Source organism: Sapajus apella, unplaced genomic scaffold (assembly GCF_009761245.1).
Source record: "Sapajus apella isolate SASKATOON/1434 unplaced genomic scaffold, GSC_monkey_1.0 scaffold96, whole genome shotgun sequence".
NCBI lineage: Eukaryota > Metazoa > Chordata > Mammalia > Primates > Cebidae > Sapajus > Sapajus apella.
In genome coordinates, this window is record NW_022437036.1 from 1,383,989 (window position 1) to 1,408,397 (window position 24,409).

General features: G+C 61.0%; 1 protein-coding gene across 1 annotated transcript in view; it reads right to left on the bottom strand.

Annotated features, from left to right (window-relative positions):
* Positions 1–23,632, bottom strand: part of COL9A3 (collagen type IX alpha 3 chain) — a 24,836-nt gene extending 1,204 nt beyond the window's left edge. Inside the window, exons 1-31 of the mRNA XM_032257082.1 lie at positions 23,549–23,632; positions 23,062–23,130; positions 21,773–21,808; positions 21,050–21,121; positions 20,359–20,412; positions 19,125–19,160; positions 18,824–18,847; positions 18,549–18,602; positions 17,924–17,977; positions 17,437–17,478; positions 15,643–15,699; positions 15,117–15,170; positions 14,426–14,479; positions 14,044–14,097; positions 13,511–13,564; positions 13,086–13,139; positions 12,424–12,477; positions 11,423–11,476; positions 11,260–11,313; positions 10,773–10,817; positions 10,625–10,678; positions 10,487–10,540; positions 9,912–9,965; positions 9,743–9,814; positions 8,418–8,453; positions 7,547–7,591; positions 5,652–5,684; positions 5,274–5,420; positions 5,084–5,138; positions 4,458–4,640; positions 929–1,006 (exon numbers count right to left, since the gene is read on the bottom strand). Of these exons, the coding sequence (XP_032112973.1) occupies positions 929–1,006; positions 4,458–4,640; positions 5,084–5,138; positions 5,274–5,420; positions 5,652–5,684; positions 7,547–7,591; positions 8,418–8,453; positions 9,743–9,814; positions 9,912–9,965; positions 10,487–10,540; positions 10,625–10,678; positions 10,773–10,817; positions 11,260–11,313; positions 11,423–11,476; positions 12,424–12,477; positions 13,086–13,139; positions 13,511–13,564; positions 14,044–14,097; positions 14,426–14,479; positions 15,117–15,170; positions 15,643–15,699; positions 17,437–17,478; positions 17,924–17,977; positions 18,549–18,602; positions 18,824–18,847; positions 19,125–19,160; positions 20,359–20,412; positions 21,050–21,121; positions 21,773–21,808; positions 23,062–23,130; positions 23,549–23,632 (1,870 nt within the window). The remainder of the gene's footprint in view (positions 1–928; positions 1,007–4,457; positions 4,641–5,083; positions 5,139–5,273; positions 5,421–5,651; positions 5,685–7,546; positions 7,592–8,417; positions 8,454–9,742; positions 9,815–9,911; positions 9,966–10,486; positions 10,541–10,624; positions 10,679–10,772; positions 10,818–11,259; positions 11,314–11,422; positions 11,477–12,423; positions 12,478–13,085; positions 13,140–13,510; positions 13,565–14,043; positions 14,098–14,425; positions 14,480–15,116; positions 15,171–15,642; positions 15,700–17,436; positions 17,479–17,923; positions 17,978–18,548; positions 18,603–18,823; positions 18,848–19,124; positions 19,161–20,358; positions 20,413–21,049; positions 21,122–21,772; positions 21,809–23,061; positions 23,131–23,548) is intronic.
* Between the last annotated feature and the right edge of the window lie 777 nt (positions 23,633–24,409).

Below are 24,409 nucleotides of genomic sequence, written 5' to 3' on the forward strand. Positions count from 1 at the left end.
TTCTCACCTGCACACACATCCTTAGAGTCTAAGGCTTCCTGGTTTTGTGAAGGCACCAGCCTAAGGCAGGGACAGCCAGGCGGGGGTGGGGGGTGGACTTTGCGAGGGACCCCTGTGCTGCCTCCCTCCATGACAAAGCATTTATTTTTGACATTAAAAATGGAATCGTTCATGGCTGGGGGTGGTGGCTCTCGCCTGTAATCCCAACACTTTGGGAGGCCAAGGTGGGCAGATCACCTGAGGTCAGGAGTTCGAGATCAGCCTAACATGGAGAAACCCCTCTCTTAAAAAAAAAAAAAAAGAAAGGAACATTCAATGTATGCACAGGTCAATTAAGAGAAAATTCTGTTAGAATTTAACTGAAATAGATACTGAATAATTTTAAACAGAATCTAAGCAAATGACTTAGCCAAATAGATCCACGAGGATCTGCTTACCGATTACACTTTTTTTTCTTTTTTGAGACAGGGTTTCACTCTTGTTACCCAGGCTGGAGTGCAATGGCACGATCTTGGCGCATGGCAACCTGCAACCGCTGCCTCCCGGGTTCAAGCGATTCTCCTGCCTCAGCCTCCCAAGTATCTGGGACTGCAGGCACCCGCCACTACGCCCGGCTAATTTTTGTATTTTTAGTAGAGACGGGGGTTCACCACGTTGGCAGGGCTGGTCTCGAACACGTCAGGTGATCCGCCTGCCTTAGCCTCCCAAAGTGCTGGGATCACAGGCGTGAGCCTCTGCACTCAGCCCAGATTAAACTTTCATATATTAAGCGGTTCTTGAGGCAATTCCTAATCTTGCCTCTAAGGCTGCTTTGCCAAGAGAATAGGAAACGAGAGACCCGTTTGTAACCCAAGCACGCCCCGCATAAAGTTACGAGACTGCGGAAGAGATGCCACCCAGTGAAGCCCTGCTGGCAGTGGACTCGTACCTTGGGGCCCCTGGTCTCCGTCAGGCCCGTCCAGCCCTGCTCCCGCCGCGCCTTTGTCCCCTCTGTCACCCTGGTTTCCTGTCACAAGGTGTAGACAGACATGGTTAGAGCATCTGTGCAGCCACACCGCAGCCGCATCTGATTGACCTTTGTTAACACACAGGGTGCCCACCTTTTACTGAAGTGGGACCATTAGAAACGTACAGACATCACACATGTAGGGTGCAACGGGGTCTGACCAGAGGGACCCACCTGCACAGTCTCGCGCCGCAGGACGGCTGCAGGTCCCCGACGCAGGGGTAGGCGATGTGGTCCCGTGAGATAATCACACCCAATTCTTATACCCTCCCCGTGTTTGGATGAGTTTAACACAGACACCCACCGCCGTGTGAGAGGTGCCCACGGGACCCAGCACAGCAGCAGGCTGTGCAGGCCGCAGCCATCAGCCCCAGGCTTGGCACAGGGCCCAGGGGTGCTGGGGGCAGCCCCGACATCCCCACAGCCACGAAGCATCCGTCAGAACCTGCTCCTGCTGCTGAGCCGTGCGTGGCTCAGCTCCTCCCTGACCTCTGGCAGCCAGTTTCAGTGGGATTTTAGTTTTGTATAGGCAAAAAATATTTATGCTTATTAAGCAGCTGAGTATTTGTTACTATTTTGTATTCATATTTAAAATATGATTTTCGGCCCATGGGTCATCTAAAGCGTTTTCACACCCTCTGATTGCGTCATTCGAATCTTACGTCTGTGTTTTGCTGTGTGAGGAGAGGAACGTGCTGCCATCTGTTTTTGTTTTTTGTTTTGAGACAGGGTCTCCCTCTGTCGCCGAGGCTGGAGTGCAGTGGCATGAGCGTAGTGCACTGCAGCCTCAGCCTCCTGGACTCCAGGGATCCTCCCGCCTCAGCCTCCTGAGCAGCTCGAATTACAGGTGCGCCACCATGCCCAGCTAATTTTAGAGAGATTGGGTCTCACTGTGTTGCCCAGGCTGGTCTTGAACTTCTGGCCTCAGCACATCCTCTCACCTCGGCCTCCCAAAGTGCTGGGATTCCAGGCCAAGCCACCACGCCCAGCTGTGTCAGCCCTGGCTTTGCGTGCCCTGAAGACACGAGGCTGGATGCATATGGGTCCCTCCAGGATTTGCTCCTGGTAGAGCGAGCCTTTGTCAACACAGGGACCCTGTGAGGCAGGCGGCATCACCGAGGCAGGCGGCATCACTGAGCCGGCCTGTTCTGTCGGACGGTCGACGCCGTAGCACCAGCTTTGTTTTGCTTGGTGTTTGTGTGTCTGTTTCAATCGTGCTGCTTTCTGAAGTGGATGAGAAACGGAGGCGTGATCGGCGGTGCGAACACTGAGGCAGTCACTGTCCACCTGCATGTCCTGCACGGCCGCCGGCAGGAGCGGTGCCCAAGACCTGAGAGCTCTGTGGGCCTCCCCAATGGGGCAGCAGGCTACATTGGCCCCAGTGCCCAGTGCGTCTGGCGTGACTGGCCTGACACCGCAGGCTGACCTGCTGTGCCCTTGGGCAGCGGGAGGCGGTCCTGCCTGGTGCTTCTTTTCCAGGGAGGGGGTGCCAGGCACCATGGTAACAGAGGCTTCTGAGCGAGGACCTGCTGTGGGTCTAGGGGCGCATTTATATTCACATTCAGTTCCCATTGCCAGCTCCGGGCATCTGTGCCCGCTTCACTGATGGTGACCGGAGGCACCAAGCATCTCTCCAGGGAGTGGCTCCTGCCCTACACATGCCCGTCTTCACAGGGTGCGAAGGCACAGCAGTCCCAGAGGACGGACAGCCCACGTGGGTCTGTGTGGCCTCTGCTCACTAATGATGCCACACTGCTGAGAACTGGTAAAAGTGATTAATGTGCTTTTAGAATTTTCTTTCTTCTTTTTTTTTTTTTTTTTTGAGACAGTCTTGCTCTGTTGCCCAGGCTGGAGTGGAGTGCAGTGGTGTGATCTTGGCTTACTGCAACCTCTGCCTCCTGGATTCAGGCAATTCTGCCTCAGGAGTAGCTGGGATTACGGGTGCACGCCGCCACACCTGGCTAATTTTGTATTTTTCGTAGAGACGGTTTCATCATGTTGGCCAGGCTGGTCTCGAACCCCTGACCTCAGGTGATCCACTGCCTCAGCCTCCCAAAGTGCTAGGATTACAGGTGTGAGCCACCGTGCCTGGCCTGAGTTTTATTTTCAAAGTCTTGATGGAGTCCAGGTCCCTCTCTGGAGAAAATCTTACGTTGTCTCTTTTTGAAGACTGTAGTCTCTCATGTGGCATCAGCTAGCCTGGATGGCCTGGGAAGGCCAACACTTAAAGAAGTTTCCAGAGAAACATGAAGCTATTTGATAATTTGGACATACGGACGACAAAATGAATTTGACACTCGAGTGCTGAAAATCTTCAATCTCAGTCTAAGTGACATAGTCTCACTGTGGAATGCTGCCACCTTGCTAAATAGTTCAATTCCGTCTCAGAGATAAAGGCAGGAACCCAGAGTTAAGTCTCCTGTAGAAACGTTTTCTGACGCTATCTTTGGGAAACAGGAAGTTGTTTGGTCAGTATGGTGGAATCCACTAGAATCATAAGCTTCAAATCCTTCACTTGGGCTGAAAGGCAGCTGACTGAATGCCGCAGATGGAAGGCAACTTGAAAATTTTAAAACTGTGGTAGGGGTTCGTGTCCAGCAGTTAACACAGTGGTGTGTTTTCCGTGCTGAGACTCCCCAGCTTACACCTGGCACCCCAGAGCCTTCCCGGCAAGTCAGCACAGCCACGTGTGGGATCAGCAGTCCGGCAGCTAATGTCAGTGATTCCCATCCTCTTTCTAAATTAAGGCTGAGTTCTTTATAGTGTTTAACATGGAAAAAACTTTGAATTTTGTATTTTTGCCTTTTGCAAAACAAATTTTCACATGCTGCCAGTTTTCATGAAGGTGCGTCTCATCAGTAAAAAATGCGACTCTTAATTATTCGTTCCTCACTTTTTTTTTTTTTTTTTTTGTGATTCAGTTTCACACTTGGCCCAGGCTGGAGTGCAATGGCATGATCTCAGCTCACTGCAACCTCCACCTCCCGGGTTCAAGGGATTCTCCTGCCTTAGCCTCCAGAGGAGCTGGGATCACGGGTACCCGCCACTACACCTGGCTAGTTTTGTATTTTTAGTAGACACAGGGTTTTACCATGTTGGCCAGGCTGGTCTTGAACTCCTGACCTCCAGTAATCCACCAGCCTTGGCTCCCAAAGTGCTGGGATTACAGGCGTGAGCCACTGCATCTGGCCATTCCTCACGTTTTTAATCAGCCCCTCCCTGCCAAATACTTTTCTGATGGTATTTGAGAAAAACATCACATTTTAAAAAATGTTCCAGTTCCCACAGGATTACTAAGGAGTTAACTGTGCTAGGCCCCAAAACACGAGGGGCCCACCTTCCCGGAGTTACCACGGAGGACGCATGGCACGCCCCACACCCGGCACCCACAGCAGGTTAGCCCCATGGATTTTTATAGCAGGGTCACTGTGTTGTGGGGTCAGCCACTCACCTCTGGGCCCGGGGTCTCCCAGCTCCCCAGTGGGACCGCGGTATCCGGGGGGTCCTCGAGCGCCAGGGTGACCAATGGAGCCCGGAGGCCCGGGGGGCCCAGGGGGGCCAGCTGGACCGGGCCGGCCAATGGATCCCGGTGCCAAAGGCTTCCTTAGGTGCGCGGCTAACTGTGCAATTTGTTCTTCGGGAAAACAAGGGTGCAGGCGTTTGAGAGAGGGTCATGAAAAGTACCGTTAGGGAAAGAACAGAAGACGCACACAGGGCTGCCCTCCAGAAGGAAGGTTTCCTTCTCATTGATGGAAAATGGTTTCACTGCTTTGGGGTGATAAGTGCCAGAGCTAGAAAGGACCCCCCCAGCCCCTTAGACCCTGAGAAGCCTGAGTGAGAAGGCGAAGCAGGTGGGGGTGTTTGGGGACCTGCCCTGCCAGCCACAGTGGCACACTCAGCTGGTCCTTGTACCCCATGCAGTCAGCAGACTTCAGGAAACCTGCTGCATGTCAGGCATCTGGTTGAATCCAGGGCCGGTGAGTGGGCCACCCTCTAGTGCAGAGGACGGACAGACGCCAAGGCAGAGCGGACCCCCGAGTGCCAATAGGCGGGGATGGGCAGCGCCGGCTGACTTACCACTGATCATCCCCCCACACAGCTCCCTGATGCGCTGCTCGCTGGCCTCCTTCCCCTGGAAGTCACCCCACACATTCGTCAGCATGGGGACGGCAGCTTCTGCCAAACATTCCCACCATCGCCCCACAAAGTCACTTTGTTTAGGAAAAAACACGATCTCAATCCTGTGAGAGCCAGAAAAGCAACGTACCGGAACGCCCGGCTTTCCTGTGATGCCAGGAACACCCTGGATGCCCTGGAGGCCCAGAGGACCAGGGGGGCCAGGGACACCCTCAACACCGCTGGTGCCGTTGGGACCCTGGATGCCTTTGGGGCCCAGCTCCCCTCGACTGCCAGACTGCAGAGAAACAGGAGGAAGGTGGGTCAGGGCAAGCCCAGGAGCCCAGAGCCGCCCCTGCGTGCTTTCCTGGCCGGCACAGAGCCATCTTGCCCAGCCTTGACCAGAGCAAGCATTTTTACCATCCCAGATCTGGGCAGTGCCCTGCAGGGCTGCCTGTTGCCCATCGGTGGGCAGGAAGTCAGCAGGCACCCTCGGATTGCGTCATCGGAGCAGCCGCCCAGCACTCACCTCTCCTTTGGGTCCAACCAGGCCGCTAGGACCCTGTGAAGAGGAAAGTGTGTTTTAACTAAGTGTGTATTGTTGGGTGGGTGGGAGGTAGACAGCTGAAGATAGAATGACGCATCATCCACACACCTGTCAGACAACATCAAAGTGTAGACGGTGGCTCCTTCTGTTCCGCTGCCTACATTTTTACACTGCTGTGATTGTACTGATTCTTTTTAAAAACTTACTTTCAGCTAGGCGCAGTGGCTCACGCCTGTAATCCCAGCACTTTGGGAGGCTGAGGCGGGCGGATCGTAAAGTCAGGAGTTCAAGACCAGCCTGACCAATATGGTGAAACCCTGTCTCTACTAAAAATACAAAAATTAGCCAGGCGTGTTGGCAGGCACCTGTAATTCCAGTTACTTGGGTGGGATGGGGGGGGCGCTGAGGCAGGAAAATCGCTTGAACCCGGGAGGTGGAGGTTGCAGTGAACCAAGATCACGCCCCTGCACTCGAGCCTGGGTGACAGAGTGAGGCCCCGTCTAAATTAAAATTAACACCACAACTTACTTTGGGGAAGAGTGACCCTGGGAGCTGCCCAGTGCTGTGTCTTACACACACGGACTTGGTTTCTCTTCCTCTTACTAGCATGCCTAATGCTGACCTCAGCCTCTCGGTCCTAAAACCCTGGGCCCCTCCAGCTGGGTCCTCAGGAATGACAAGCCCCAGGTGTGTCAACACACAGTCTGCTGGGTTTGAATGTCTCCTCCAAACACATGGGGCAGTTGAACTGCAGTTGAACGCTATTGAGAGGTGGAGCCTTAAGAGGTGCTTAGGTCTTGAGAGCTCTGCCCTCCCGAGCAGCTTCACCCGCGGGCGCCTGGGTCCCAGCGACTCGGGAGGCTGGGGCAGGAGAATCACTTGTACCCAGGAGGCGGAGGTTGCAGTCAGCTGAGATTGTGGCACTCTGCACTCCAGCCTGGGCAACAAAGCAAGACTCTGTCTCAAAAAAAAAAGTTCACTAAATGAAACACAACTGAGGTCATTCACAAACAACTGAGGTCATTTCTCCAGAGGCATAAATGTTGACACTGGGCTGTGGGGGGTCTGCCAGAGACTGGGTCCCTGGGGCTACAGTGTTTCTGTTTCACCCAGACACAAAGGAAAGACTTCATCATAGATTAAAACCCTGGCCTGGGGAAAGCCAGAAGGGTCTTCCTTCTCTGGAACTGGAGACCGCTCCATCTGTTACGTCTGGAAGGAGAAACGTGTCTATGAAGACACTCAACAGGAATTTCATTTTATGCTTCACCTGAGTTTTAGGCCCGTGGAAATGGAGTTTTCTTTAGTTAAAAACAGCTGTGTGCCAGGTGCAGTGGTTCACGCCTGTAATCCCAGCACTTTGGGAGGCCAAGGTGGGCGGATCACCTGAAGTCAGGAGTTTGAGACCAGCCTGGCCAACGTGGTGAAACTCTGTCTCTACTAAAAATAGAAAAATTAGCTGGGTGTGGTGGCAGGTGCTTGAAATCCCAGCTACTCTGGAGGCTGAGGCAGGAGAATCGCTTGAATCCAGGAGGCGGAGGTTGTGGTGAGCCAAGATCGTGCCACTGCACTCCAGCCTGGGCGACAGATCAAGACTCCGTCTCAAAAAAAATAAAATAAAATAAAAATAAACGAAAAACCCAGCTGTGACTACTTCATGCAAAGAACCCACAGATGGGGTGCCCTCTGCAGGGGCGGAGCACTTCTGGGCACCAGGTCAGGCCAGACTCCAGAGCCGCCTCCAGCCTCTGCGAAACCCTGCTGTATCCAAGCCGCCCAGCAGAGCTGATCTTCCACTGGGAGCTGCAGATTTTTACCTTGTCCTCAGAACGGCTTCCCAGCTGCTGGTGACAGTAAGGTCACCTCATCACACTCACCTGTTCTCCTTTATCCCCAGGAAGACCGTCGGAACCTGCAATGCCCTGAAAACAATACACCCCCAAGTTAAAAGAGCGGTTCATGCCTCGGTAGGGGCTTCATGCCTTCAGCTCCTAGCTCTGGAGCCTTGTGGGTGTAATGTCTGTCCTGAGGCTGAGGCCAAGAGCCTTTTATCAGGCCGCACGTCTTTTATCCAGCCACGAAGGCAGCCCAGGCAGGACCCTGCCTTGGGAGACCTGTAGGCGGGGGTGAGGCCACTAAGCGGAAGACATTTGTTTGCATAACGAGGCTTTTCTGCCAAGCAGAACCTGGGGTAGGGGTTGATTGCTGTAGGCCCTCCAGCCGTGGGGAAAGGCCTCATGCCCAGAAGTCAGGGCAGGCACTGCAGGAGGGCAGGGCAGCCACGACCACGACCCCACCCACCCTGATGCTTCTCTGGAGAGAAAAGTGCTTCGAAGAACAGAAATGCATTTCGAATCCGCCTGCAAAGCCCCTGCCCTCTGTCAGTTCTCCAGGACGGCAGGAAACACCTCCTCCCCCTGAGGGTTCCCACTGGTGCCTCCTGGACCAGAAGCAGCTTCTGTTGCACCCAGAGCCATGCAGGGACAACGTGGCTGGCCAGCTGTTTGCACCCAGGAAGGCAGCAGGGGACGCTGGGGCATGCCTGCGGGTTGGGTGCCCAGAGTTGCTGTCGCCGTGCTAAGCAGGAATGACAGGCGCCAGAAAGGGTGACCGATGGACACAGCAGGAGGAGAAAGGAGGGTCAGCGTCTGGAACACACAGCCAGGGCTGGAGCCAGGACGGGCGGAGCCGGGAGAAGCTGTGCAGCTTTGCGGTCATTCCTTCTGACCCGGCCTGTGCCCAGCTCACCTGGTCTCCCTTAGGTCCTGCAGCACCTCCAGGACCCTGGGGGTGGAGAGAAGGCGCTGGATTAGAGGAATTACAGGAATCCCTAAAGTGAGCCTGTCCTGGGCCCAGGAATGGTAAACACCACCTCCATCCTCATCGTCCTGCACAAAGGGCTTCTGTGAAACCCGGGGTCCCAACACAGGCCCAGGGGCCCCACTCCTGTTCACAGCCCTGTGGCTCTGAGTCCCCTCCTGTGGGTATTTCTGCACAGTCCCAGGATAATTCCATCACAGTGGAGTCAAAGATGCAAAAGCTTATCTAACCACCTTCGCACGGGATTGTGAAACTGAAGACATGCCTGGGCGCTGCTATGAATCCCGTAAAAAACGTCTGTTTGCTCTCAGGTCTGCATAAGTGAGAACTTGCCCAAGGGGCAGAAGAGTGTGAGGCTTTCTGGTGAGTTTCGAGCAAAAGGGAAATGCAGCCAGCAGGCCCCGCCCACGCTTGGGACAGGCACAGTGCCCGCAGGGCGGGTGCCAGCCCCGAGATCTCTCGGAGGCCCTGAGGTTGCTGGCATGGACCCCACCCCTGGAATGTCCTGCCTGGCACTAACAAACAGCCTCCTCTCCCCCACGGAGCCGTGGTGTCTGTGGCCCCGCCACTGCCCTGGAATGAAGGGCACCTGCAGCCATGTCACATGTCTGAAAAGGGTTTCTGTCTGCCCAGCAGGGGCAGCCACGGCAGGCACACGAGGTCCCCAGGTATCTGGTGGAGCATGGCTGGGACCAGACCAGACCCACAGGCTCCTCCCCTTGAGCAGGGGCCCTGGGCAGGCCACGCCCCCTTCTGCACTGACCCGCAAGGAGCCACCGCTGCAGCTGCTGCAAGACCAGCAGGAAAAAGCCTCGATGAGACAGAAGCTGCGACTGTTACAGTCACTTGGAACACTGGTGTTCAAACCGATTTTGTAGCAGCGTGACCCTCTGGCAGTGGCGCCTCCGCAGACACTGCTACTCAGGAGCAGGCGTGGTTCTTGGAGCCCCAGCCTCCCCCCATCCTGAGGAATGAGCGCCGACCACGTGCAGGCCCCCGCCAGGCCTCTATGCAGGGCAGGAGGCAGAGCCCCACAGCCGCTGCCCACAGGAACACCACATGGAAGGTCAGAGGGGCCAAAGGCGCCACATTCAGGGCCCTGATACCACTGCCTCCGCCGTGCAGGGGGACACGCCCATGGCCAGATGTCCCACAGGGAGCTGTGAGCGCCCCTCCCTGTCTGCATCCCAAGGGACCATGGTAGGGGGTGGGGGTGGGGCACAGGGGTGATTTCTGCTGAGAGGGCCACTTACCCGGTCGCCCATGTCACCCCGGAGGCCCTGGGGGCCTGGAAGGCCAGGGTCTCCCATGCTGCCCTTCCGGCCCTGCGGAAGGAGGTCCCGGCTTGTCAGTGCCCGTACCCAATGCACCTGGCCCATCTGGGTCACCCCCATGCCAGGCCCTCGCCCCAACATCACGTACCTGGAAGCCTCGGACACCAGGGGCTCCGGGAGGGCCTTGTGGGCCAAGGGCCCCCTGAAAGACAAAGGTGAGGTGAGTAGATGTCTTGGGGTTCGAGGAATCCCAGGGAGCCCGGTTCAGCCTCCCCTCCCGGGTGGATGCAGGAGCCAGTTCTAAGCCACCTGGCTGGGTTGCTGAGGGACAAAGGCAGGGCTACCTCCCAGGGACAGTTTAGGGGATCTCAGAGCTCAGGCGTGCCCTGGACCCAACTTGTCAGGCCAGACTCAGAGCCAGGCACCCATGCCCATGGTCCCCTCAGGACCTGCAGCTGGCGCTGTCATTATCTCAGTGTCCGGAGGCACAAGGCTGGGCTTAGCACAGAGGGCCTGAAAACAGGGCAGCTCTGGCACGGCCCTGACTGTCTCCCAGCAGGCAAGGGACAGGAAGGCGAGGCCCCACCCCTCCCAGCTTCCTCGGCTTTTGTGGGCCAGGCCCATCGAGGCAACCAAATGCCACCCCAGCGTGCTCAGAAACTGGGGCCACCTGCTGATGGTTCCATGCCAACCCCCCACCCAGGGCCACGTCCCTATGCTCACCGCTGAGCCCCTGTGGCCAGCCTCGCCGCGTTCCCCGGGCATGCCAGCGTCTCCCTACAGGGAGGGGAAGAAGGGTGTGAGGGCAGGGTCCGCGCATATGTGGGATGGTGTGAGGTCAGGGGCGCTGCAGATACTCACAGGGACACCAGGCTCTCCGGAGGGGCCGGCCTCACCCAGCTCCCCAGCTCTGCCCTGCAGAGGAAGGAGGACTGTGAGAGCCTGCCCACACCTCTGGCATCAGGGCCCCTACCTCCCCTCCCAGGGAGAAGGCGGCTGCATCACGTACCCGTTCTCCCTTCTCGCCTTTGGAGCCTGTTCGTCCGGGGAGGCCCTGCCAGGAGAGTGCGTGGGGTCAGGGCTGCCTGTCACAGCAGCGTGCACACGGGCAGGTGCTCATGGCCAGACAGTGAGCGCACCCAAAGGGCAGGCCGACTGCTCCCAGCCCTGTCGACCTTAGGTGCGGCTTTCACAGCCTCCCCGGCCTCGGACACAGGAGCCCCTGCTCGGGGCCCACGGGGGTGATGACCCCACGGCACTTGAAGACGGCCATGAACACATTCGCACATGTGCAAACACACGGGCAACCATCCGCAGCGCCCAACGGGCACCAGGGGTTGTGCCAGGCCCTGACGGACACAGGCCCCAACGGACACAGGCCCCAGAACCTCTCACAGGAAGCTGGCCCTACAGTGACCCCCCACCCAGCCCCACAGGGGCCACTGGGCAGACAGAAGCTGTGGTGCCCCAGGCCGGCCCACCCGCTGGGCACTCACTGGCAACCCGTTGGGGCCCTTCTCTCCCGGAGCACCGTTGCGACCAGCCTCTCCCTGCAAGGACAGAGATTGGGGCAGAGAAGGGGAGGCTGAGACCTCGGGAGGCTGAACTCCCCTCTAACCCCTTCCCTCCCTCCCATCACACCCTGAGCCCCATGCCAACCTTCTGGCCATCAAGTCCTGGCACACCATTCCGGCCGTCCTTGCCTGGCATGCCCTGGGGACAAGGGACGAGTAAGGCCCATTGGGCAGCGGGCCACCCCTCCCTCTACAGTCCTGTCCTGGGGGCAGCCTCCTCCTCCATCAGCCTAAAACTGTGGCTGCCCCCAGGCCCTGGCAGTTGGCTGGTTTCATGACCGAGGTGGCCACACCGGTGAGGAGTACAGCAAAGGCTGAGGCCTCATCTACCAGGCGCGCCATGGCACCCTAAGGGAGCCTTGGTTCTGGCCCATTTTGCAGGTGGGAAAACTGAGGTTTGGGAGCTGGGACTCAGGCCAGGCCTGCCTTGTCCACTCTGGACTGGCTTTGGAATCAGGACACAGCCAAGTGCTGGGTGTCCCAAGAGAGGGCACAGCTCCAGGGGCAGAGGCAACACGAGGGGCTGGAGGAGGGTGGGCACAGAGCAGGAAGGAAGGTGCCTACACAGGTGCCCAGGACCCCGGGAGTGCCCCCCTCTCCCCAGCCTGCACAGGTGCCCGGGACCCCGGGAGTGCCCCCCTCTCCCCAGCCTGCACAGGTGCCCGGGACTCCGGGAGTTCCCCGCTCTGTCCAGCCTGCACAGGTGTCTGGGACCCCGGGAGTGCCCCCCTCTCCCCAGCCTGCACAGGTGCCCGGGACCCCGGGAGTGCCCCCCTCTGCCCAGTGGTACTATCCACCCGCCCTCACTTCCCATGCCCTCCATGCAGGCAAACCCAACCTGAGACCCCCTACTCCTGCACATTCCCCAGGCTCCGGGCAAAAGAGAACTGTGCGGGGCTGTGGGGCTGGTCAGGCGTTATTCTGGATCTCAAGGTGGCCACAACAGAGGGCACTGAGCCCCAGCCCTCCTGCGTGTGGTCTGCCACAGCAGAGGGCACTGAGCCCCAGCCCTCCTGAGTGTGGTCTGCCTGTCAGTAGCTGGCCCAGGGGAGAAGCATTCTCTGAGGAGCAGCCATGAGCACTCACCGGCTCTCCACTTGGCCCGGCCACTCCGGGGGTTCCCTTGGGACCAGGTCTGCCCTAGAGGACACACAAGTGACAGAAGCAGTGGCGGTCTCTTCCCAGACGGCCTCACGCACTCCCCAGCCAGCAGCCTAGGGACACCAAGGAGCTGTGCTCCGGGCAGGACAGCAGCAGGGGCCACCCCTCGCCACCACCCTGGGCCTGTGGGTGCGTGGAGAAGGCTGTATTTGGAGGCCAGAAATGCTAGGGCGTGGCATGGGGGCTCCCTGCTGCTCCAGCCGTGAGGGCTCAGTCGAGGGAGGGGACAGTCACTTCAGTTCCTCTCTTGCGATGCTCGACTGTCTCTGGAGGTTATGTTCACTTGCTCCACCCGAGAGCCTTTCTCTGGGGCAGGATCCAAACCCTGGAGCCTGGTCCCTCCACCACCCGACTTGTTGGCCACTCTGCAGGGAGCCACGGAGCTCCCATGTGGGCTCTGGGAGAATGGCTGGGGCTAGGGAGGGAGTTGGGGCCCTCCAGGGCCAGGCTGACCCCCACATACCCCCAGGCCCACCCAGGGCAGGGCAGCCCCTCCAAGTCTCCCCAACAGGTGGCACCCCCAGGTGTGTCCCCCTCCCCAGTACAAGTCAGGAAGGACCCAGGGAGCCAAGTCCCCTCTCACTTACAAGGTCACCCTTGGGGCCACGGAACCCTTCTGGGCCCCTCTCGCCTCGGTCACCCTGGAAATGATGGGGGCAGGGTAGGGACAGAGTTAACACCACGGAGATGGTCAGAGGGTGGGGCTGGGGCCCTCCAGGAGATGGTCGGATGGTAGGGTGGGGACAGCTCTCCAGGAGTGGTCAGAGATGGCCAGAGGGATGATGGTGACCCCTCATTCCACGTCCAGAACCGGAAAGGAGGCGAATGTCCCACAAAGAATGGGTTTCATTGGTAAGCCGCCCCTACCCATGCCACAAGCCCTCCCAGGGTGTCCAGGGGACAGCTCAGCCACAGAAGGGGGGCCCCAGGGGGATGGGGGGGGTCTGAGAGGAGCCGAGGGAAGGAGAAAGAGGCCACGACGCATGGCACCCACATCCACCAACACACGTACCGCCTTCCCGGGTGCTCCTGGGATCCCAGGCGGCCCTCGGAACCCGATGGGACCCTACGGAGGAGAGGCAGATCTAGGGTCCTCTAGTCTAAGGCCTGGCCGGCATCCCCCCAACCACCCAGCTCCCTCAGGGTGGCCCAGACACGAGCAGCTCTTCCTCGAGGGCTCCTCAGCAAATTCCCCCAAGACGCCCCCCAGCAGTCCCCAAATCCCTCCTGCCCCTCTGCTCTGGCCTAAGCCCTCACAGCAGCCTGGCACCGCGTGTGGGGGTGTCAGCGTGCAGAGTTCATTAGCCCTCTCCTGGTACATGTGTGAGCAGCCCTCGCAGCAGCTTGGGACCGCGTGCGGGGGTCGGTGAGCGCTGACCATCAGCCCTCGCCCAGGCATACGCGGGAACAGGGGCTCAAAGCAAGGCGTGTGCCATGGCAGTGCCAGCCAGAGCCAGGGTGCCCGCTGCTTCCGAGCCTCACTCATCTTAAGTCTGGAGATGCAGATGACCAGGCCCCCAGCCACCTAGGGGCTGCAGGACTTACCCGGTCCCCAGGGGGCCCGAGCGGCCCTGGCAGTCCTCGTAATCCCCGGGGGCCCTGCAGGAGAGAGGCACAGATGCAGAGGCTGGCGCTGCACCCCCACCCCGGGGAGCCCGAGGGCCTCAGCTCTCGGGATATGGTGGAAGCCCTGGTGTCTTCCATGAGCCCTCAGCCTCAGCTCAGGTCCCCCAGAGGGAGGGGGCACCAGCCTTGAGATCAGCAGCCTTGGCAGAGGTGGGACCCCCACCAGCCCATGCTCCTGTACTTGGGTACTAGCTGACTGTCCCCCAGCCTGAGCTGGCTCCCTTGGAAGCAGAAATGTGCCGGGCTCGGTCATTCAGTGGGCCGAGTTCCCATCCCACCATCCTGCCCTTTCCAGACTCACCTGCAGCCCCACGCTGCCTGGGAGGCCGGCAGGCCCAGGGGGGCCGGGGTCACCCTGAAACAGAGAAATAGGTGGTCAGTGGTCCATTCTGGCTCTCCTAGTACCTTCTGGGGCCTCCAGTCACCCCACTCGAGCCCCAGCATCTGGGGGTGTTGGCCCCTTCACAGCTGGGCCTTGGAGGCTCTGTGAAGGGGTCACCTGCCCACAGCTCCAGAGAGGTTCCAAGTCTTGGTGGCCTCGCCCTGTCAGGGCTGCGTCCGTGGTCACTGTTCCCGTAAGTCCCCTCGGCCCCATCCAGGCCCCTCCTCAGGGCCAAACGGGACCCCTCTGATGTGCATATGGGGTCCCCTCCTTTGGTCAATCCAGCCATGCCAAAGGGCATCCCAGACCCGGTCCCCCTGCCTGCAGGTGACGACGGACAGACACCCTCCATGGACAGTGGCTACAGGTGAGAGGAGGCTTCAGGCTAAGGCCGGCCATCCTCACAGACGCCCCTCGCCCTGGTCACAGACACAAACCAGGGAGCTTCCACAGAGGGGCCAGTCAGGAGGGGTCTGTCCAGGGACCCTGCCCAAATCCCTGCTCTGACCAGCCAGGCCGTCTGGAAGACAGGCACATAGGTGCCCAGCCCAGGTGCATCCATTAAACAGCCCCTCCCCGGCCCCTCCCAGCCGCTGTGGGGCAGCTTTACCTTCTCTCCATCCTTGCCTACTTCCCCCTGTTCGCCTTTGTAGCCAGTGGGTCCCTGAAAGCAAACTCAGGGTCATTGCCCCACCCAGACCCCCAAGCACCCTCCCTGGCAGCACTGAAGTGAGGCCAGCAGGGCCAGGCAGCCCAGGACCCACCAGACGGCAGTGCACAGGACTGCTGGCCTGTGCCCTCCTGGGGAAATCGAGGCCTGAGAGGCGCTGGGACCCACCTGAGGGCGCTTGGCGGTCAGGAGCAGAGCAGGGCAGGGCTGGGGTGGGGGCTTGAGGCCAGCTCTCCCCCATACCCTCTCTCTGATGCCCATGGCCATTCCCAGCCTGGCCACACCCGTGTGTCACTGGGGTACAGAGGGCGGGTTAGGGAGGCCGGCCAGCTTCTTCTGGGGCAACCCTGGAAGCAGGGCCCAGCTTTCCGGACCTGCCGCCTCCACAGGTTCCCTGTCCATGGGAGCCCGGCTGCCTCCCACCCAGTGCAGGTGGGTGCTTGGGTCCCAGTCCCCCATGACTCACCTTGAACCCTGGCATTCCTGGGGGCCCTGGGGGGCCTGGCGGGCAGATACTCGGGCACTGTTGGAAAACAGAGCAGTCAGACCCCTCCTGGCCACGTGGAGCAGGACCTCCAACTTAGAGGTCAGCACCCAGGGACGCAGGAGGTCATTCCACGCTGGTGACAGCACCAGGACTGGACACAGACATGGTCTCCTTCAGCAGTGGCCAAGCGTGGTGGGGGCCACATGGAGCAGACCGTGGCAACCCCTGCAGCCGGCTCAGATTGCCCAGCCCCGCTCCGCAGGGGGCCTGGTGGTGCCTCAGGTAAGGCCCATCACAGGGCAGGAGTGGCTGGGCATGGGGCTTGTAGGAGGGTGAGCCCAGGCAACAGGCTTGATGCTCAGGAGACCCAGGGCTGGTTCTAGATGCCCCGCAGCTGCACTGCGCTGGCTGGGCCAACGAGCAGGCCTGTGTCTGCAGCCCCAGCTGACTCAGCCCACGGCCAGGGGTCCAGTCACTCCCCACCTTCTGAAAGATTCCCTAAAGCCTCCCTTCTGAGACACAGGCTGGCTAGGTGCCAGGGCCTGGGGTGGGGTGAGGAGAGAGCTGGTGGACAGCCGTCGGTGGTCAAGTCAGAGTGGGGCGGGCTTTTCCCCTCAAAGCCGTCAAACCTCTCTATCTATGAAAACAAGGTGTGGACTGCAACCACGGACACACAGACAGAAAGGTGAGATGGATCCATGGCCTCCCAAGTCCGTTTTCTTTCCTCTTTGTTTTTTTTTTGAGACAGGGTCTAGCTTGGTTGCCCAGACTGGAGGGCAGTGGCTTGATCATGGCCCACTGCAGCCTCCACCCCCTGGGCTCAAGTGATTCTCCCACCACAGCCACCCAAGTAGCTGGGACAACAGGCATGTCACCACGTCTGGCTACTTTAAAAGTTTTTTTGGGGCCGGGTGAGGTGGCTCACGCCTGTAATCCCAGCATTCTGGGAGGCTGAGGCAGGTGGATCACAATGTCAGGAGTTTGAGACCAGCCTGGCCAACAGAGTGAAACCCTGTCTCTACTAAAAATACAAAAAATTAGCCAGGCGTGGTGGCGAGCACCTGTAATCCCAGCTACTTGGGAGGCTGAGGCAGGAGAACTGCTCGAACCTGGGAGGCGGAGGTTGCAGTGAGCCAAGATTGTGCCACTGCACTCCAGCTCGGGTGCCAGTATGAGAATATGTCTCAAAGAAAAAAAAGTTTTTTGTAGAGACAAGGATCTCACTGTGTTGCCCAGGCTGCTCTCAGACTCCTGAGCTTAAGCCATCCTCCTGACGGGGCCTCCCAGAGTGCTGTATTTACAGGCATGAGCCACTGCGCCTGCCTGAGCCTGTTTTCTTTTTACTCAAATGACAAGGTTCAAAGATCGAGGTAAAGGTGGGTCCCAGACTCCAGTCCCTCACTGTGCCCAGGACTCTTCTGTCACCATCTGTGGACAAGGGCACCCTCTGCAGGGACGCTGCAGTGAAGGCACTGGGTGGCTCCATGGCATGACTGATTAATTACATTGGCAAAGCTCCATGTGCCCCGTGGCTCTCTGTGAGGGACAGTGCACATCTAGACAGTGGTGAGGAGGGTGGGAGGGGGAGGGGGGATGTCCCTGCTGCGCTCTCTGCCAGGTTGTGCCTGAGCTGTCTGCACTGAGCTCCCAACGATGGGAGTGCCCGGGCCCTGCCTTCTTGGCAGTATGGCCAAGTCCCTCTCTGGGCCAGACCCCTGCCCCCCAAGGGAGGCACCCCCCCAGCCCCCTTCACAAATTGCTGCAAGTGCCCACCTGGAGGTCAGCAGCGCCTTCAGGGAGGACTCCTGGGTGTCCCTAAAACACAGAGACAGCTGACATTCTCCCGCTAGCCCTGGCCACCTGCACCCACCCAACCCACCCACCCACTCTCTGACTGATCGCCACCTTCCCCACCGGTGAGGGGACTTGGAGACCCTTCACCCCATCCCCCAAGTGGCCAATGCTGGGTGCTGCTGGCCCACCTACAGGGCATGTGACAGTGACAGAATCCACTTGTCCTTGGGGCAGGGTGGCCATGGGGACCTGAGCCCTGACCATCCCCAAGTGGGCTGGCCTTGGGGGAGCCACAGCCACTTCCCCCACCCCTGACTGTTCCTGGGGATGGCCAAGTTAGGGTTAGGAGCTCTTGGAGGGGCAAGGAGTCTGAGTGGGGGCTTGGAGCCCGAGAGGGGAAATGGGGGTCCAACCCGGTACCCTAGTCCCTGCCTAGCACTTCTCAGCACCTCTGCCCAGTACTTACAGGGGGTCCGGGAGGTCCTGGGGGGCCAGGGAGGCCGGGGAGCCCAGAAGGTCCCTGGGGAGAGGGTATGACTTAGAGGGGACCAGCTGCCACCTGAGTGAGGTACCCGGTTTCTCCCAGGGAAGAGGACACACCCAACTCCCGCCAGCTCCCACTCCCACTCCCACGGCCGCTCCCACAGCCACTCCCACTCCCACGGCCACTCCCACGGCCACTCCCACTCCCACTCCCACTCCCACTTCACTCCCACGGCCACTCCCACTCCCACAGCCACTCCCATGGCCACTCCCACTCCCACAGCCACTCCCACGGCCACGGCCACTCCCACTCCCACTTCACTCCCACAGCCACTCCCACTCCCACAGCCACTCCCATGGCCACTCCCACTCCCACAGCCACTCCCACGGCCACTTCCACGGCCACTCCCACTCCCACAGCCTCTGTCATGTCTGCATCCTGAGGTTGGGTCTGGATCACTGGCCAGGGTTTCTAACAACACCCCCCAAGGTGGGAGATGGGGAGAAAGGGGAAGGGGAGGGGGAGGGGGGGCCCTGGCTGTTGAGTCTGGGGTATAGTGGAGGCCACAGGTGAGCCCACTCTGAGGGAGTCTGGGACAGCCACTCACCGGGGGGCCTCGGAGGCCGATCCCACCTGGGGGGCCACTCACTCCTGCCTCTCCCTGGAGGAAGGTAAAGAGAAGTGGGGAAGTCTGTATCAGGAGCCCTGAGGGTCCCCACCCAGGGTCAGTGTGCCGCCTCCCCAGGGAGGGGCTCCAGGTGTGGGGTGGTCAGATGCTGCCCCTGAGAAGCCCTGCCCACAGGCACAGTTTGGGACATCCCAGCCTGGCAGGCTCCGGGAACACGCATGCTTGCTCAGGCCCCAGGGGTTGCCAGTACTCACGGGGGGTCCAGGGAGGCCTTTGCCCTACAAAACCAAGCATGGAGTCAGAGCATGCCGGGCACAAGACAGGCTGCGCCTCCCCTCCCTAAGATGATTCAGGTGTGTCCCCGGGAAAGAGTGTTCCCAGGGATGGGTGTCTGTTCCCAGCCCAGAGACGGCTCTAGGACCAGTGCAGGCACCAGCCCCCAGAGAAGCTGCAGAGAAGAGGGCCAGCGATGGCCTCTGGGATTTCTGGAGGCCCCCTATTTAGGCCAGATTCTAGCTCCTCAAACTCCCACGGAAAGGAAAGGACCATACTCACCCCCAGCCCGGGTGGCCCCGGGGGTCCCAGGCTTCCCTGTGGGAGGAAAGCAGGCATCTAGGTTGGGCTCAGCCTCTATATGCAAACCCGTTCTCCTCCCTCTGAAGTGTGACCCCACAACACCAACACCCAGGCCAGCAGGGTCCAAGTCCCACTTCACAGAGGGGCAGGGCCTCTGAGCCCCCTTGACATCGAGGGTCCTTTGCTGTCCTGAGATGCTGCTGGAGACAAATGGCGCTAGAGTCCCTGCGCCCACTGCAAGAATGCGCAACCCGGGGCAGGTCTGAGATACACAGAAGTGACCCCAGGTGCCTGTCTCCAACAGGAAGCCCTCCCAATAACCCACCCACGCAGCCTGCTAGGTCCTCAGCCCTGCCCACGTCAGCAAGCCCCAGAGCCTTGGGCAGCCAGGCCCCGTCTGCCCTCCACGCCCTCTGGGCCCTGGCTGGGCCCAGCTGCCCGGAATCCCCGTTCCCTGGATGAGGAAGCACAGCCGGGCCCTGCGACGAGGCCGGAGCCCCTCCTGAAAGCCTGGCGATGAGCCCACCCCGACCCGGGCACCGGGAACTTGGCGGCCAGCAGCTACTGTCCCCTTCCTGTTTTCTGCTCAGAATGCACCTCCCAAGGGCAGGGCTGTGTCTTCGTGTCCCCGGCCCAGCCTTCCTGCCCTCTGTGATGCTCTGTGCCTGGGGCCAGTGGCACCCGTTGGCTGACGGCCACTTCTTATGAGGGCAGAAGAGAGAATGCTGGTGTCGGTTTTGTACTCAGAAGCCATGTGGGGAGAAGGGCATCCTTGGGCAGGGGTGCCGCTCAGTCAGGATGAAAAAACTGTGTCCAACGGGCAGGCACAGGGGACTCTGCAGGCTGTGTTCCCTGGGGGTCCCTGGTGGTGGTTTGCCCCGGGGCCCTGGGGGCTGCAGGAACACTCTGAGGAGGAGGGGGGCGCCTGGGGTGGGTCCCCCACACCATCCCCGTCCTCCTTGCCATAGTCTGGATGCAGGATAACCCTGATTGTATGTGGGGGTGGGCAGGAGGCAGGCACTGGGGGCTGGCCAGTTGACACCCTGCCTTCCACCCCTCTACCCCACTGCATGGGTGGGGCCTGGCCAGTCCCAGACGCGGCCACTGTCCTCAGAACCACCAGCTCTTTGGCCTTGTGAACACAGAATGGCCAGAGGTGGTGGGGGGACCTTACTTCTGAACTAAAGCCACAAGGATTGGTGCAGGCACTTACCCGTTCCCCAGGGGCACCCTTGGGTCCAGGGGGTCCATCTCTCCCGGTCAGACCCTGTGGAAAGAGGCAGAGGGCGAGCTTGAAGGGCCACAAGGGAAGTACCCGCCACCCCCAGGCAAAAATGGAACCATGAACCCTTCCCTTGGTGAGTTCAGAGAGGCACAGAAAACTTTGGGCTGGCATCTTCCTCTGTTGGCCCCAACCACTGTCTGCCGGGTGTCCCCAGAGGGCCTGGGAGGAGGAGGCAACTAGCGGGAAGCCAGCAACAGAGACACGTGCTGGAGTCAGGCCTTGGGGACCAATTCAGCAGGACATCCCAGGCCTGGCTTTAGGGGAACAAAGCTGCAGTGTCGGGGCCGGCCTGGGGGCCACGATGACAGAGCGAGGCCAGCCTGGGGCTCACAGGGGCCAGGCCAGCAGTGGGCAGAGGGGCCTGACAATGGGCACTGGCTCCTGAACAAGGAGGGCTGGCAGGACTTCCAGCTCCACTGTGGGCTGGCTCTGTCCTCTGCCAGATGCTGGTGATGTCTGGGATGAGGGCCAAAGGACCCCCGTTGGGGACTTCTGGAGACTTCTATCAGGACTGGGCTTCCCGCCTGAGCAGGCCCAGCTGGACAACAGCAATTAAGGCCGACTCCTCCAGGTCCCTGGTGGGGGGAGTAGGACAAGGGGAGGGGGCGGGCACACTCACGTCCACACCCGACAGTCCCGGCAGCCCAGCCTCTCCTGGTTTCCCCGGCTTTCCTGGGGCCCCCTTTGGTCCCTGTGCAGAAGGAAAAGGCAGAGGTGTGAGGGCTAGGTCTGGCCTGGAGCCTGGGCCTTCAGCAAGAAAGCAAAATGCTTTCCACCTCCCTGTGCCCGGCTACATGACATGGCCCCCTCTCCTCCTGCCGCCCGGCAGACCCCGCCCAGCTGGGTCACGTGTGTCCTGCTTGCCCACACCTTGCTGGCCCAGGAAGGCTGCCCGCCCCATCCCTCAGGGGCATCTGTAAGACCTTCTGGTCACCTCAGCCTCCCTGGCTAAGGGCCAGCAGGCATCTCTGTGGGACCCGCAGGGGACCCAGACAGGGCTCGGAGCCCCAGGACCCTCAATCCCTGGAGCTGAAGGTGGGAGGGCTCTGTGCAGCCTCAGGCCCGGGGGACCTGCAGGACGGTACCAGCTCCAGCCCTGGCCTGCCTGGCGCCGGCCCAAAGAAAGCTTCAAAGCCAGGCCCTGCCCAGAACATGCTGCGGCTGAGGCCACATGCTCCCCTCCTGCCTCCTGGCTCTGGGCCTGCTCCTGGCCCTCTGAGGCCTCCCCTCAGGCAACCCAGCCTCCGACAGGATGAGACAGGACATCAATGACCCCTCTGTTCCATGTCCCCTCTTCTCTCCAGACTGCAAAAAGGCTGATTCCCCAGCCAGGGACACTTACCGGGGGCCCGGGCAGACCCGGAGGACCGGCTTCTCCCTGTGAGTAAAGATGCCCACATGTGACCCTGAAAATGAGAGGTCCTCCAGAGCCCGCCTCAGGGAACGGAGCCTCGCTGGCCACCAAACCAGCCCCAGAGGCCCAGCCCAAGAAGACAAAAGGGGACCCTGAGCCCCTGATCCATACCTAGGGGGCAGCCACCCATGTATGGGGCAGCACCCGGCAAAGAGGTGACCTGGGCAGACAGGCTCAGCCCTCACAGCCACAGGGGCTGTGGGAACCACTTTGCAGATGTGGGGACACGGCCCCCAGGGGTGATGGGAATACATGGCAAATCCCCTCCCTCAGTGGCCTGGGTCTTTAGGAAGACGGCCTGGGTGCTGGGCGGCCTCTCGGTTCCGTCTGCAGCCTCTTCGGTCTCCTGAAGGTCCCCCAGCCCCCACCCTGTTGATGACCACCAGGCCTTTAACTGAGACTTCAAGACCAGATTTCAAGTGGGAGCTCTGGGGTCCAGGTACCTGGCCCAGGAGGAGCCCAGGGAGGCCAGGGCCCTGGGCCATGGGGGTTTGGGTCCACACAGCTGCCCTGAGCACAGCCCTGTGGCCAGGGAAGGAGGTCGTGGCCATTGAGGCTGAGCAGGGCAGAGAGGCTGAGGGTGGGTCACGGGGGACTCTCGGTGCAGCCCTCCACAGGAACCACACAGACAAGGACAGGCCCTGGGGGAACCCCTGTCCTGGGGGCGGTGGCCACATGGGGAGGTTCACTCCAGATAGTCCCTCAGAGGGAGGCACAGCTGTCAGGCTGCAGCTGCTGCCTCCCGATGCTTGGGCCACACCAGGCCTGAGACACCCATGGGGGACATCACCTCTGGGACGGAGTCAACTCCTGAGCCCCTCCATGGCTGGCTCCAGCATCCAGCATCCCCAGCAAGACCCCCTGCCCCTGTCTACCCAATTGATGTGGCCCCCCTCCGCCTGCCTCCATCCACTCCTCCCCACCTCAGCCCAGGGGCCAGAACCCAGAACCCAGGGGCATGGGCCCCTCAGGGACCCAGAGACACACACCTCAGTGCCGGCATTCTGGGTCGAGGACCACCACGTGACACCCTCCACCCCCAAGCAATCCCTGCAGGGCTGCCCCCATCCCATGAAGGTACTGGCTGCCTCCTGATGTCACCCTGGCTCTGGGAGGTGGGGCTTGGTTTTCTCTCCATCAGGCTCGGGAGCCCAGGGAGGCAGCGGCCAGAGCCAGAACCCCAGAGCGCTGGGGGCCCTCAGCACCCCCAAACTCACATCGATGCCATCCTGGCCGGGCTTTCCGGGTGGCCCTTGGGGGCCGGGGGGGCCTGGGAGTCCCACTTTCTGAAACGGAGAAAAGTCATCATGGACCGCGCTTCCTTCCGACCCAGCAGCTCCAGGGCCGCGACGACCCCCACTTTCCTCGGTGAGCCCCAAAGCCTCGGGTGGAGCCAGGTGCCCCGCGCAGAGTGCCCCCGCCTCCCTCGGGCCGCGGGAACAAAGGGCTCCTTGTGCTCCGAGCGGAGGCGGCGGCGCCGGCGGACCCGGGCCAGCGCGGACCCAGCGAGGACCCGGCCGGACGGTGCTCTCCCGAGGCGACCTGGGGCTCAACCCGACGCCGGGGACTCCGCGCCCCGACCAAGACACGGGCTGGGGGAGTGGAGGCTACGCCGGGCATCCTGGGGTGGCGGGTTCGGGGCTGGGGCAGTCCCGGGACCGCGCGGCTAGACGTCCTGCCTCAGAGTCCCGAGCCCCCGCTCACCTGTGCCCCAGTGGCTGCCAGGAGCTGCGCGAGCAGGAGCAGGAGCGGGGGCAGGAGCGGGGCGAGCGCGGGCGCCCGGGCCATGGCTGCGCGACGTCTGAGCGGCGGCGTCGGGGCTGGCAGAGTGCGGCGGGCGGGAGGCGGATGGGCGGGAGGTGGGCGGCCCCTTCCCCTTCCCCGCCCCCGTCCGCACAAGCCCCCCATTCAGCCGGGCCCACCTGGGCGGGTGGGGGCTCCCCCTTCCCCCTGCACCGTGCGGCCGCCGCGCCCAGCCCGACAAGGGGGAAAAGACGCCGGGCGGCGCGTTCCCTCCAGCCGCGGGTTAAAATTACCCGGGCCTGGCGCGCCGCACACTCGGAGCTTTGAGCAGGAGAGAAAGACGCTCTCTTCTCCCCTCGCGCGTCAGCCGGAGAGTGAGCGTGGGGTGGGGGCCGCGCTGAAGGGCTCCCTTCAGGAACGGGGGAGGAGGCGAGTTTCCGAAGCCGCAGACCCTCCCCGGCGCCAGCACGGCCCCAGGGCCCAGGAAGACCCGGGGAGGGTGAGTCCCGGTCCCGGCGCCGCCCCCGTTCCTGCTCCGGCCGCCGGTCTAGGGCTGCCCGCGGGGCTGGGGTCGGCGCCACCGTGGACCTGGACGGCCGGGTGCTCAGTCCACGTCAGCTGCCACTGGCTAAGGCCACACTCTCGCCCCAGACTCAGTCCCTGGAGAGAGCAGAGCGGCGACCCTGGCAGAGCGGCGACCCTGGCAGAGGGGAAGGGCACCTCCTCCCCGGGCTCGGGGGCCCACAGGAAAGGTGCTGGCCGATTCCATTTCCCACGAGCTCAGGGTCGCCAGGCCAGGCCAGCTCTGCCTCAGGCCGCCCT